The sequence below is a fragment of the Solenopsis invicta genome, chromosome 6, assembly GCF_016802725.1.
Source record: "Solenopsis invicta isolate M01_SB chromosome 6, UNIL_Sinv_3.0, whole genome shotgun sequence".
NCBI classification, from domain to species: domain Eukaryota; kingdom Metazoa; phylum Arthropoda; class Insecta; order Hymenoptera; family Formicidae; genus Solenopsis; species Solenopsis invicta.
In genome coordinates, this window is record NC_052669.1 from 1,552,542 (window position 1) to 1,567,867 (window position 15,326).

The following is a 15,326-nucleotide window of genomic DNA, read 5'->3' on the forward strand; positions in this document are numbered from 1 at the left end:
ATTAGGATTATTAAAAAATATAAAAATTAATTTTACATTAAAATAGCGTTAGTTCAGTTATTTTACCGCTTTGAAATCCATAAAGTAGACATAAAAAAAAAATGTTTTTTAAAATACGTGAATAAATTTGTATTCACATAAGAGTAATAAAAACACGAGCAGTAGTCTAGGTTAAGAAAGATAAAGAGGGCAAATACTTTTGAACAATAATGTAATTGTCTCTTTTACGTCGAACAGCTTTGCGAGAATTAACATCTAAACAAGACGCGTGTTGGACATGTATGCGGTTTCGATTGTGTTACGTTACCGTTGTATTACAACTCGTGATAGGATGTTTGAGTATCGTCTTTTCAGATTACATGCCTTAGGTACGCAAATGAGAGATGATGATGAGTTGCGCCGGTTGATTCAGTGGCTGTGCATATTTATGTCGCGTACAGATATTGCGTGACGGCGCGGCGGCGTGACGGGCGCACACATGGGTTCTCGTTACACCTCATTCCACGTGCGTCCTACCCAGATATCATATCCGTCGCTATTCTCGTGCGCTTGTATCAAATTGTATTGACACGAATGTCAGCACACTCCCACGTCCTCGAGAGCACCCTCACGGCTCCTTTCTAAAAATATTCTCCGGAGGAACGCGCGCGAAATATTTCTTAAAATCAATATATACATTGTAGAAGAAACGGAATGTAATGTCGTTTTTATAAATAATGTAAACAGTATTTAATTTTGTTAATACAATTTATTATTTATTCAATATTTTATGTTGAAACTTGAATGATTATATTTATTAAAATATTCTTTAATGGACTCTATTATAGATTCAAAGTAATGAAATATTTATTATACTTAGGACGTGATTTATAAAAATGTGACGCACTGAATAATCGGTGGCAGAGAAAAAATAGTGGTAATATGTCAGCACGAAAGTAAATTTAAAAAATTAGTTTAGTTTTAAAAAACACAATATCTTGTTACATTTGTTAAATCAAATATTTTTAATTTTTCACCGTTTAGAATTTTCTTGCGTTCAGAACATGAGAGATAGAGATAGCATTAGAAATATCATTTTATCTTTGTTTAACATTAAACAATAAACATGATGATCTCTAATGTTTCTGAACACAATCCTTTAGAGTGATGATCGATTTATCAAAGAAATATTTCGATATGACAATTTTGCTTAAAAAGCCATATTAACAAAATCTTTTGTTATTGTTTTACTTTGCATACCTCAAAATGTGTATAGCTGAATAAAAAGTTAAATAATAAAAAAGGTACACTTAACTGTACATACATTCGTGCGATAATACTCTTAAGTTTAAAAATAATGATAAAGTATGCACAATTAAATATTATTATTTATCTTAAATAAGTTGCGAAAGTCTCGAGTAAAAGTTTAATAAATGTCGGCTGTTGTGTATTGGCATATTAGCGCCATTAAAAAACGGCGGGTTACTAAATGAATAATTACAGAAGCAATTGTTCGAATTTGTCACCTAATAATGGAGATAATAGGGATAGCCGTAATGTCCACAGTAACCATAATACCTTCTTCTTCTTTATAAACGCTATTATTTTCTGCGACGATCGCCCACTTATTTCTTAATTCTTTTCTCGAAGAAGCTAATTGGCTTTTTTGAAACATAACAATGCTCGACCGCATATAGCGAGATAGATGTAACAACAAGTTAAAGAGTTGGCATGGGAAGTATTCTTTTATTCATATTATTTATCATCAGACTATCATCTTTATATTTTAAACATTGGAGCACTTTTTATGAAAAAAAGTGCAAGTCGTAATTTTCGAGTCGTTCGAGTCGCCAGAAAATTATGGCGATTATATTATTAAATAATTGATATTATTAATTATATTAATAAAAATACATCTTATTTACATTACTTTCGGTTTCTTAATATCACAAGCATTAATCAACATTGATTATACAGGTACAATCCGCGAACGCTGTTTGGACCTGTAACAAGTTACACAATCCACTGATTACGCAAAAATATTTGTTCGATATTATACAAGCGTTTGTTATTCTTCTTTTTGGATTTTATCACGATTACGATAACGATAAGGTCGTTTTCATATGTTTAGCATTCCGAAGCGCGGATGCGATGTCACGCACACGAGACATAAGGTTCTTTCAGTGTGATATTGCTCTCTCATCTCTCACCTTTTTTCCATCAAATGCTTGTTTATGCAGCGTATTAAACAAATTTGCGCACATTCAGCACACCTGTACATACGTTACATGATATGAGTAATTTTCCTTCCTTGTTTTTAAACTCTCTTTCCTCTTCGCGTCTCTTTCCATGAACGTGTACATTGAAAAAAATGCTTGGTAATAATAAAGTTTTGGTAAAATAATTACAATTAAATGTTCGGTTAATATATAATCATATACAATTAGTAATATCTAATTATGTAAATAAAAACAATAATCTTAAATACATATAAAAATTATGGACCCGAATGGTCGGTTTACATTACAATTATTAATATTAATATTAGATTATTTATTTAATAACACTCTAATGTTATAATATTAATATTGATGATTATTGTTTTTATTTATTAGCGATATAAATAACTGGTATTAGGCTCATAACAACTTTAATATTAATATTTTTATTGAATATTAAATATTTAATTAAAAAATTAATTAAACATTTTTAATTGAAATTATTTCATCAAAGCTCGATTATTATTATGAAACTTTTTATATTTTGTATTATTTTGTTTCTTTCCTTTCTGCAAGTCACTCGTACTTCTCACCGATGCCTCCTCTGTCCCGATTCTCTTCCTCGTTATGTACGAGCTCTATCATATTCTTCCGACGAACGGGACACGTACTCGTGCATGCATGACTCGCGACCTGTGCGACGCGAGACGATTTGCTGATTCCCGTTGTTTACTCGCGATTCGCATACGTAGCGAGAATGAGGAATTTATTATTGTCTCAGGCTTTCCTCTCGGCTCAAACTTGATTGGCGATTAAGGTTTAACGACACTTGAGAGAGCAACGAGAAAGCAAGGGTGTCTGCAGTGGCGTAGACGACCGCCTGCTCTTTTCGACTACACTTTCTATGCTCGTATCTTTCTTTTTCCTGTAAAGCACCAGTCCCCGCCGTAAATGCATTTTCCATTCAAAGCATAAATGATATAAAGTTACGTACATTTACGTAGATTTAATTTTCTTATTACTTATTATTAATGAAAGATCTACAATTTGTTACTTAATTAATTTATGCTTGATAAAGGAAAGAAAGGGGTAGTAAAATACCATTCCGTTTTCTTAAATTACCTCAATAAATATTAACGTGGCAAATTATTATGAACCTAACACCAGTATGTTAGCCGTAGATTTACCAATCGCCCTATGGATAGAAATTTATTGGAATATAAAACGAACATAATTCACAATTAAAATCGTGAGATTTTGTAAGAGAATAGAAAATCACAAATTAATGACCTCTTATAAATCTTACACGTTAATAGATGTAACAAAACAAGGTTTTATAAAATATTTTATAAAATATGTATTATTAAAAAAAAATATAAAGTCTTTGCAGCTTAAAAATAACTTTTTAAAATTTTATATTTAACGCTTTTTAAATTTCTTTGCTGTTAGTAAACATTCCATTAATTATGAGATTAACGTCATAAGAACGGTTATAACATCAGTAATGCAAATGAGTCACGATCCTCTCTCGTACACAATATAACTTTATATGCCGAATTCGTATACACATTACGTCACACGTTGAATTCAGTTACATTATTTGAGAGCCATATTTAAGATCTTTAAGCTAGACAAAAGTTAAAAGATTAATATTTAACATTACGTATACGTAAAATATATACCTGTTAAAATCTATACTGCCTGCAAAATTGAAATTCAGTTTTTATAAAAACGCAGTGAATGCTAATAAGTAGTAATCATCCTACAATGTCTAAATAGACTGTAACGAAGTAATTTTAACGGTTGCTCTTAGAATTTAACGCGAATTATACTAGATATTATGGTATCTCATCACCCGACACCTATTTTACGACCTTCTTCTCTCCTCCAATGTTAGTCCAGCAAACGAAAATAAATTCAAATAAATTGAAAATTGCAATTTATTTTATTTTATCCGAGTCATTCGCACTTTAGAGTTTCAGAATATTTTTGGATTCAAATAGACTCAAATGGATTGAAATACAAAATAAGTTATTCATCATGTTGAATTTGGATGTATTTATATTATTTTTTAATTGAATTGAATTTGAAACATCTGAAGCGCGAATTCAAAAATGTCGAAATGAATTAATTTCTATCCAATTCAATTCATTTTTGTTTGTTGGGAGATTCACAGTTCTAGAAAATAAAATATGCATAAAAGTTAGCTTCTCGTGCGCAAACATTTCATCTCAAATTATGAAAAAATGAAATTGTAGGAAAAGAAAAGTGAGGCTTTTTCTTTCTTTACACTTACGCCTCTGGATGCACTTTTGTATTCAACGTGAGTTCACATGCACTCGCATCCTCCGTTCATTGCGGTTTCTTTGAGTGCAGACGGGTGAGGAAGCGAGAGGAAAAGAAAGCCAGGGTGATAAGGGGGAAAGAAACAAAACAAGGAGTCACACCAAAGAGAAGAGACGCGTGAGTGAGGATGGAAGTACAGGCGGTGCGGAATGGTGCGGCAAGGTAGAAAAATCCCCGGAATGCAGTTACTTTCATTTATGGCCTAATCCTTAGGCTTCCTTCACAGAGAGTTCGTCGTTGTATGCCGTTACTCGGGCACGAAGTCCATCGTGTACATGATCGCCAGCGCTTTCTCGCACCGTATATCTTCCTTCCTCCATCGCTGCGTTACACATTGTGATTTTTAAGGTGATGCTAAAGTCGTCCTTTTTTACCGACCAAACGTTAATTTTCGGGCAAGCCGTTTTTCTAATTCCATTTACAGATTTAAAAATCCTTTTCCACAATTAAAGTAAAGCGTCCGTTATACATTACTGTCTATATTTTAATTGTGGAAAAGGATTTTTAAATCTGTAAATGCAATTAGAAAAATGGCTTGCCCAAAAATTAACGTTCGATCGGTAAAAAAGGACGACTTTAGCATCCCCTTAAAGCGACATTCTTTCTATCTTCGATAAACGTTTTCGTTTACTTATCATTAAGAATGAAAATCAGGCGTGCATACTTGAAGCAACCTTTTTAAAATACCTTTCCTCTATTCTTTCATAGATATGGAAGCTAGTAGACAGCAAAACGGATTATCTTACGAGAAGTGGACTGTACAAAGGTCTCGCTCTCGTTGCCTTCGCTCAACAGGGAAAGCAGCCGAGCGACAAGCTGCTGGAAAATTCCGAATCGCAAGGTTAGTCGAATTCAAAATGTTGTCCTATGATTTGTTAAAATATCAGACGTTTAACCCAATAAACGAAAATAGATTGAAAATTTGTAATCCATTTTAATTAATTTGAATACATTTTCGATTAAAAGACAGCAATTAAGTCGTTTCCATCCTATGTCGATTAAAAAAGGTTGGATGACTCGCGAAAACTCATCCTTTTAGAGATTGAATAAATAGAAATTACTTCATTTCAATCCCGTTTCATAGATTAAAATGGATTTTATAGTCCGTATAACTTTTTCGAATTAAAAAAAAAAAAAAATAAAATTCTGTAATTTCAATCTCACTTCATTAAAATAGATTCAAGAAATTCTTAAACTTTAATTGGATAGAAATAGATTTGTGTGGTCATTGCGTCTCCAAGTCCTTGATTTTTTTAATCCATTTCTATCCGTTTTAAATATTTTAAATTCATTTCCGTTTGCTGGGAAATCTCTAAAAAAAAATGAAAAAAAAACTTTAAAGTGTCGTTCGATAAATACACAATAATCAACCAAAAAGTTTTATTAATAAAAATACTCTTAATTAATATTTTACGAGACGAAAGCAGGTGTAATTTCGGAATTTCGGAAAGATTTTACTTTTAATAAAGCATTATTGTCAAAAGGTATATTTTTTCAAATAAAGCAAAGAGCTTCTCTTGGTTATCTTTGCTATATTTATGTTAAAAAATGTAAAGGGGTCAGTGATTGTGCTTGAAGAAATTATCAAATCGCAGACAATGAACATATCGCCAAGCAAAAAATGTAAAGGGAGCAATGATTGTGCTCGAAGAAATTATCAAATCGCAGATAATGAGCGTGTCGCTAAGCGATAAGTGAATAAGCAAGCATACATAACGCATTAAAGTTGCATCGGTATTTTTTTTATAACAGTTCTTTTCTTTCTCACGGTATCTCTTTTATAGCTTAAGTAATTTGCTTCACAAACAAGAGAAGCCATATACATATAAACAGTATTCCGTGTCGTTAACACAATCCGTATATAGACTGCGATGAAAGTCGGTCTTGAATAAGACTATTATCGGACAGGTGTTTAGATAATGCGCGAACGTGCTTCAGCAAGATAGCAAGAAACCTGTAGGCGTTACTGGAGTCATTGACCAGTAAAATCATTGCCGTTTTGCTTATCGCTAGAAAGTCGCATACTACTGCGATTGGGGAAAATTGCGCAGCAACTTTTCGTTAGAATATTGTTTTTAGCATTGTGTCGCGTCACAAATGTACTATTTTTTTATTATTAATTGATTTGTTATTTTATCTACTTATATATAATTACCTATTTGTTAAAGAAATTATTTTTATCAATATCTTCTCGTTCTATTTAAGTTAATGTTACATAATCTTTATATCAATATAATATAATATTAATTTTTAATTAATATTTCTCCTCCACACAGTAAAAAGGCTTGTGTTAAATTTAACACATTTCACATGTCTTTCCAAATTAATCCATTTAAATCTTTTTATTAATTTAATACAAGATTGAATATGTTATAATATAGAATTATAATAACACAGATATTATGTAATATATTGTGTAAAAAATTTATAAAAAACATAACATTTTAACATAACATTGGAAACAAATTGCGCATTTAATTAATTTATTTTAGAATTTACATTTCAAAACTACGTTATTTTCATATTATTACAAAATGTACGCGTTAACATATAAATGTTAATATTACCGAAGAAACCTTTTTTCGCAATATATTAATATAATATTCATCTTGTGTTAAATTAACACAAAAATTTGAATGGACAGTTCGGGACGTGCAACATATGTTAAATTTAATGCATTTCCCAAGCCTGTATATTTTTCGCTTGATTTAGTATTGCAATAAAATTTAATAGCTTAGTGAAAATTTGAAAACTTGTTCTTGTCTTGAAGTCGCAGAGTACGAACGTTCTAATTATACAATGTTGAATTATAAATGCACGAAGGCGGTTTTATGAAAGTCGAGTCGTGAATGGTAAAACTGTGGGAACATAATAAGCGTCGTTATACGTAGCTAAGGTATCGCGGGGTCAGGAGACTCTTTCGTTATTGAGATTGTAACGACAAGAGAGAGAGAGAGAGAGAGAGAGAGAGAGAAAAATAATCATTTGCCAAGACATATAGAAATAACAATGCCGTGAGATCTCACTCGCGTCTCGGAATAAAATTGGCAAAGTAGAACACGCTAGGAGAGATACGAAAACAGATGACGCGCTGCTCCTTTTTCTTCCTTGAATGATTGTCGGATTCATTACTGCAATTTCGTTTTTATTTGTTAGCCAAAGTAGTAACGGCACTGCGCGAAAATAGGCGGATTTGACTTGGCGCGACGGTATCGAGGACAAAGGAATACTTGAATTACCGGATTTAGCGTTTTATGCGCGTAGTTGTATCTATTCGCAGGATCGAGAACAATAAAAAAAACTCTAAGAAATTTGCAGTATTAAAAAAAAAGAACAAAATACAATCGAAACGAAAGAAATCGAGATATTTACAGGAAATAAACACTCCTGAAAATCTATCCTTTTTATAGTTAAAATTTTTGTTTAATTAAATCATCTTTAATGAATTTCATTAAAAAAAAACAGTGTACAATTAAAATAAAAGGAATAAAAAAAAAGATGAGAAGAAATATAAATACTCTTGAAAGTGTACGCTTTTTTATTCGTTTTTTATATATGTATCAAACTTTTGCTCAATTAAATGGTCTTCAATTAATTTCATAAAGAAAAATAATTAAAACAAGAGCGGCAAAGATATTGACGAAACGAAATAAATATTTTCGAAAGAGTATGACTTTCGATCCGTTTCATATATCAAACGTTTAATTAAATCATATCCTGATTACTTTTAATAAATTTAATTTAATAGTACAAGGTGAACACACAAAGTGAAATATATTTTATTTATACATTTCACCGTGTGGATTATGAATATAAAATTAGCAAAGTTTTAAAAAATAGGCACGTGGAAAGAACAATTTTGCTAAAGTACAGAAAATTATTGCGAAAATACTGAAAATTATTATGTTGAATTATTAAAAAAAAAAAATTTTATCGGATATTTAACTTGATTGCTAAATGTCAAAACTATTTGTAGCAACATTATCACGCTCGGACGCCCTACGTAATTATTTTGGTTCACAAAACTATTTTGTGATCTGCCTCTAGCTAAACGTTTAGACTCTGCAGTAAAATTGTTCTTTCCGTGCAGAGACGTCTGAGATCAACTTGAAGAAGAGGGCATACCCTCGAAGTTCAAAAACGTTCGGTCACCATTCGGTCGTACCAGAGAGGAGCCTAAATCGTTGAACTTAATGTATATCAATCAAATTCTATTGCTACTACGTAATTGTGCAACTGTCGTCTCTGCTAAATACGACTGGGTCGGCAGCTGTCCGAAAGTGCGTCCTTCGCTCAAGAGGATCTTCTTATATTCACAGAATTGCCCATCCCTGCTCTGGGAGATCTGTCAGAAGTGACGCTTCTGGCACAGAGGCTGCACCGGGGTAATCCCGCAAAGCTGAGTCACACGTACTCTGACATCTGTAATCTGGACACTATCGAGGTCAATCTTGTTCCCGAGAAGAAGGGCATCTTCCTAAAGCACGTGGAGTACCAAGTCACCAGCAAGGTATTACTCGTCCCCGAAGTTTGCGTTTCCGTCCTTAGAGACACGGAAGGACGTAGCGCTATTATTTAGAAATAGCTTTTAGAAACGAAATCTTATCTACAAGAGAAGAACGCTTTTGCTAAAGCTTAAAAAATTTAGCTCAATACAGATCTCTGAAAATAATTTTATTAGACCATTAAAATAATTTTGTAGGATGCTCAAACTGGATGTTTTAAGATGATAAAATTTTTCATAGCATTGCTAATCATACTTTGAACGTCTTTCATAATTACTTTAATTCATAATTTATAACTATTTTAATGATCTAACAAAATTATTTTCAGATTCATATTTAGCTAAATTTTTATGTAGCAAAATCGTACTTTCCGTGTTGATTCTGTGAATCAACGAATAAGAGAATGAGAAAATTAATGTGATGTGAGCTTACACGGATGCATTTTATATTTTCAGAGGTTCAATTCTGTAGTCTACAGACGTTACAATGATTTTGTATCATTGTACGACCTCCTTCTGGCCCGGTTTCCCTACAGATTAATCCCCAAATTACCACCGAAGAAAATTGTAGGAGGTGAGCATGTGTATTATACTATATATATTAAATAAATGTATATGGTTTAATAAATAATTCAAGTTTATAGTTGCAAGAACTGTAAGATAGTTCGTATGACCACGGCAACAATATTTGTGCAATTATTAGTTTATAATAAAATAGCACCTTAGTTATAATTACGTAATTATATAAACTTTACTACAAATAAATTATGACAGTTGCGTACTTCCAATTTACATACAGTTAATTAAGTATACGACCGGAACTATGATAGCAGTGGCACAGGTTCCTAAGTGCTAGGAATGAGAACGAGGGATCCCGAGTCATAGTCGGTTCAATTTTTCCGTCACCTACATTTACATTACTATTTTCTATATTTTATCCAACAATTTCACACTATAAATGGTTAATATTATTATATTTTCTAATAATTCATATAATTATAGTTGTTTTTATTACAGTTTTGTAATACATAGATGAAGTACTACTTTTTTGCAAAATAGTTGCTTTTTTTTTCTATAAAGTATAATTTTTTTTTTAAATATGTATAAAGAAGTGTTACGAAAAGGACACTTTTTGCTACGTTAAGGAAACGTAAAATTGACATAATTTCTTGAAATTTTAATATGAGGAATCCAATGTGCTAATTAAAGTCACGTTATATAATAGGAATATATAAAAAAATCGAGTTTAAATCAAGAAAATGCGTCATAGTTATTTGCAAGACGGGTTATTACGCTATATTGCTGATACACAGTATGATACATTATGTTTTGAAATCAAAACATGATTAATAAAAGTATAGCTATCTTATAAAATGCTATATTTAATAGCAAAAATATCAGGTGTAACATATAGTTTTCGTGTACAGTTGTTCGCTGGGTAGGGGAAATCGTCCCGATATTTTTACTAATAAATATAATATTTTTATAAGATATTTCATACTTTTAATATCAAAACATGATGTATTATACTATGAATCATCAACATATATAGCGCAGTGACTCTTCCCGCGAATAACTGCAACGCCACACTTTTTCCCGAGTTAAACTCATTTTAACTTGCTCCATTGGATTGCTTATCTAAAAAATGATAAGAAATTATGGTTATTTTTTTTCGACTACAGAGAGAGAGAGAGAGAGAGAGAGAGAGAGAGAGAGAGAGCAAGAACAAATCTTTTCGTTACACACTCTTCTTTAGCTGGATTTAAAAATAATTTTGTTAAACCATAAAAATAATCAGATAAAAATATAAGACGTCCAAGCTGGCAAGAATGTTAAAATTTTTTGCATTATCGTTCGTTATGTTTGAGTTATAATTATTATATTTTTTTGGCCCAACAAAATTACTTTTGGGTCTGTATTTAGCAAAATTGTTAGACTTAGTAAAAAATTGTTCTTTTTGTGTAAATATTATTGTAATGTCATAATGTTACAAACGGTTATTGATAGCGAACGGCAAATATTCTCGAGAAGCCCAGTTTTTCATCTCATCCCTTTACAGCGGACTCGCAATTCCTGGAAGAGAGGAGGCGTTCTCTCTTGCGGTTCCTCACGCTGATCGCTCGCCACCCGGTGGTCAGCGGGGACCCAATCGTGCAGTTCTTTTTCACGTACCCCGGTGACGAGACGCAGCACAAGATCCGCGAGGTGTTCAGGCGCATACCGGACGAATTTGCCACGTCCGAGCTGTCGTCGAGGGCGAAGGAGCTGATGCCGCCCGAGACGCTGACCGAGTTCGCAAACAGCCGCGATCAGATACGCGTGATACTTTTGGGGATCTCCCGGCTGAAGCACATTGCCGACAGTCTGGCGATCAGGTCGCACAATTACGCGGTGGACATGGCCGAGCTCGGCAATCAGCTGAGCACCTTGGCCGCGGAACAGTACGGCTCTGGTACCTGGGTCACCGGCGGTTCCAGCCTTTGGCAAGAAATGAAGAAAGGTTTCCATGTAATCTCAAAGTAAGAATCTAATATCTCGATAAGAAATAAGCGTTTCAGATGCCTTCACGTGATATAATCGTTGCTTTTTGAGTTCCAAGAATTAGGTAGCGATAACGAAGGTGCTCGAGATTTCATGCTGTCGTAGCATGACGCATGATACAATAGTTCTATTCATTTACAAATTTTATACTTTAAAGAAATTTAACTTTTAAGACAATTTAAATAGAAAAGCCTTTAATGATTATAGCTAGATCTGAGCGCTAATATTTATTGTGTGATTTCATATGCCGTTTTCAAGTTCACGAGACTGCGCGCCGAATAACTTTTTTTAAAACACAATTCTAAGTTGAACAAGAAACAGTAATATCACGTTATTAAATTGAAAGTCAATTTAATAATAACTGATGCTAGCTAGCATCTAAAAGTGAGAATCTCTTTTCCCTTAATTTTTAAGCTTTTGCGATTTGATTTTAAATATAAAACAAATGGAAAATTTTCAGAGAATTCAACTTGCTGTCGACCAGAGCGCTTCAACAAGCGGTCAGAGAAGAGACCATGGTCTGCGAGAGGCTTAATCTCCTACTGGACATTTTAGTGGCGCACAGGATGTTGTGCGAGAGACACGAGCGAGGCGTCAGCGTCGATCATCATCGCGCCCTGTCCACGATGCTGTCTCTCAAGAAGCGGCAGATGCAAGGCGTTATTCGCGGTACCGACGTACGTGTCTATTTAAGATTTATTAGCCAGTACATTCCCGCAGCTCATTACGCCGACTATAATCGGCGGCGGTAATTTAACCGGCAATCGCGTTGTCGCAATTGTATAATTACTCGTCGAGCTTGAGGCAGTATAATCTGAGAAATCGCAGAGATTTCCCGCTGTAAAGAGTAAGCGTAACTTCCTGCGGTCTTACGCAATCCGTCATAGTTGGCGAACGCCGCGCGGCGCACGCTCATTTCGAGAAGAGTGCACGCGATTTTATCGCATGCCCACAGGCCGACACCGTCGAGAGCCTCGAGAACAGGATGGTCTCCCAGGAATCCGTAATCGCCAACGTCGAGCTGAGGAACTGTTTCTCACTACTCTGTCTGCACATGGAGACTCAACTCGTTCACGCGCACCTAGAGATACTCGCCACTGTGCTACAAAGCCTCGTGAGCGTGCAGATCCGCGGGCATTCCGAGGTAAATATCACCGGTTAATGTGATTCTCTCGGTAACTCAAGCATTACATTAGTTGATGATTAACGAACGTATTCATTTCGCAAACGAACTGAAGAGGCCTCGGTGAGTTATTGCACAATATTTTTTGATATATCTGAAAGCTATCGTCTTTATTTTCTTTTTGTATCTACCAATATACGTTACTGTGTTTATTGCGCTGTATTGTTTTCAGTTACGCAAACGTTGAGCAAATATTTTTAGCAAACTGAAAAAAAATGAAATAGTTCTGGCAATTATAATTTGACACCTCTGAAATTTAAGTATTTGCTACTAGTTTTGTTAAGTGATAAAAAAAAAAAATAATACTAAATATTAAAACAAGCTGTTACTGCAACAATTTATACACACTGTTAATTAAAAATAAAATAGTGCAGATATTACATAATTATATAAAATTGACTATAGTTAAAAAAAAACGTTTTCTTTTCGCACCAGAAAAATTGTTTGTTTTTTTTTGCGAAAAATTGCTGTTTTTTTCTCATTTTTAACGTCCATCATATTGATATGATCCAACAAGTTATGTAATCTTATTTTTGTTAAAAATGTTTATATTTTCTTTTATTTCTGGTCCGTGTCACGATGATCGAAGTATGACGGGATGTATACTCGAAAATAGTGTAGTAAGATTAAAAAATCATATACCGTAAAATAAAGTAACTTTAGTACTGGTGAGGTCACTATGACACTTTGATGTAATAACATTTTTCAATTTTATATTTTATAGCGTACTCGTATTTACTGCTGTCAGGAAAAACCGTGATCTAAAGTTAATAAATCATATTTTTCCGTGACAGCAGTAAATATTGCCCGTTATAAAATTTTAAAATTTTGAAGTGTTGTGTCAAAATCACTCTTTTTACGAGGTATTTTCATAATATTATATTACATATTTATCCATAATGTATACTATAACTTTTGGTATCAACAATATTTTGACGACTATTTTATGAGATATATAGAGAACCGTAAGTCTGATTGAATATTCATATTTGATCGAAAAAAACGAAGTTCTTCTCAGTCAGTCCAATCTCCGTAGACTATATTTGCATTACAATTTTTTGTAGTTATTTAACAAATGATTATTATACTTCTTCAGTTCATATAACTTATTCATTGTTTTTATTACGACTTTATAATACATAATTAAGGCACTATTTGTTCTTGAATTTTTAATTGCTAGTACGACTTTTTTCTCCGAGTATGCCAAAGCACGCATACATCGTTAGATTTGCGATAAAAATAGCTAATATAAACGTTTGTTTACAGTTGGCTGAAGTATGGAAACTAATCGAACCGACGATTACAAAGTGTTTACCCGAAAAGTTAGCGAGTGGATCCAATGGAGGATAGCACAGGAGTAGCAAAGTTTTGTGTGTGCCCCAACAGATCATGCGTTGCCAAATATTTGATAACTGAAACTTATACATCACTATTTCTAGTAAACATGACTATTGATGACAGTGCAGTTGCTGAAGACAGAAAGAAGAAAGACAAACGAAAATCTCCGATCGTTCCACATTTTGACATAAATTCTATATTCATCTGCATACAAATGCTATTCTGTTTGATTATATAGACTTTTGCATTTGTGTATCCTTTTAATTATCACGCATAATAATTAATCGGAAATATTTATACCTTTTATTTAGTACTGGGAAGTAACGTGTTACAATTAACGAGTCACCGTTACTTTTATTTTTCATAATAATAATAATTTGGTAATGACAATTTTTCATAATGATAATGGTAATGATAGGATTGGAATAGTCACTTTTGACAAGTGTTTTGTTGTCATTAGAGGAGAAGGTGGAATATTGTAACGTCATTACCAAATTATAAAAAAGTATTATAAAAGTAAAGGTAATAAGTAACGGCGTTACTTATACCTATAACTCGTTGCTGTTTATCCGCTGCTTTTATTATTATATAATGATACGGAAGAATCTCAAATGTGTGTATAGTGCGTTCAAGTTTAAAACATTCCCTGTTGTGTACTTAATATATTTTATGGATCAGCGAATGATATTTCTAATCTTCTAATAATTGTTAAATCGCTATGTACATACATAAGAACTTATAGGTTGTATATATACACACGTCGTATCGATGCGTGAAAAAAGTGCCTAAATAATTGTAAATATATACATATATAACTTGAATACTGCAAAAGAATTTATATTTCATATCGTGTGTACGTGTGAATAGTCTGAGAATCGTTTATGTGTGCCACGTTGACCGTGGATACTCTTACATATATTAGAGAGTGTCTCAGAATTATCGTTATTTTATTGATTCAGATGAATTTAACCCACGTTTATAATTCAGCTATCAAGACATTGATTGATGTACAAATTTCAAGGCTCAATATCCAACCAAATGTTCTAAGGAAGAAGAATTTTCTCCAAAGTGATCAAGATATTTATAAATTCGCGAATCGACGATGGTTTTGAGATGTCTTGCATGATACTCATGTTTATAACGTAACGACGAAGAAATATATTGTTATTATAAAAACACGTTTTTATTTTTTTTTTTAATTGGACGATTTTATCGT

At 32.9% G+C, this 15,326-nt stretch overlaps 1 protein-coding gene across 2 annotated transcripts in view; it reads left to right on the top strand.

The window, feature by feature from the left end:
• The window catches only part of LOC105205244 (sorting nexin-8), a 26,308-nt gene extending 11,184 nt beyond the window's left edge, over window positions 1–15,124 (top strand). Inside the window, exons 3-10 of one of the 2 annotated variants that reach the window (XM_026130745.2) lie at window positions 5,253–5,385; window positions 8,864–9,054; window positions 9,505–9,622; window positions 11,108–11,567; window positions 12,050–12,266; window positions 12,545–12,733; window positions 12,828–12,835; window positions 14,039–14,326. In XM_026130745.2, coding sequence (XP_025986530.2) covers window positions 5,253–5,385; window positions 8,864–9,054; window positions 9,505–9,622; window positions 11,108–11,567; window positions 12,050–12,266; window positions 12,545–12,733; window positions 12,828–12,835; window positions 14,039–14,060 — 1,338 coding nt within the window. In that variant the 3' untranslated portion in view covers window positions 14,061–14,326. Of the gene's footprint in view, window positions 1–5,252; window positions 5,386–8,863; window positions 9,055–9,504; window positions 9,623–11,107; window positions 11,568–12,049; window positions 12,267–12,544; window positions 12,734–12,827; window positions 12,836–14,038 lie in introns of both variants that reach the window. The other variant, XM_011174567.3, reaches the window with a different exon arrangement.
• The last annotated feature ends 202 nt before the right edge of the window (window positions 15,125–15,326 follow it).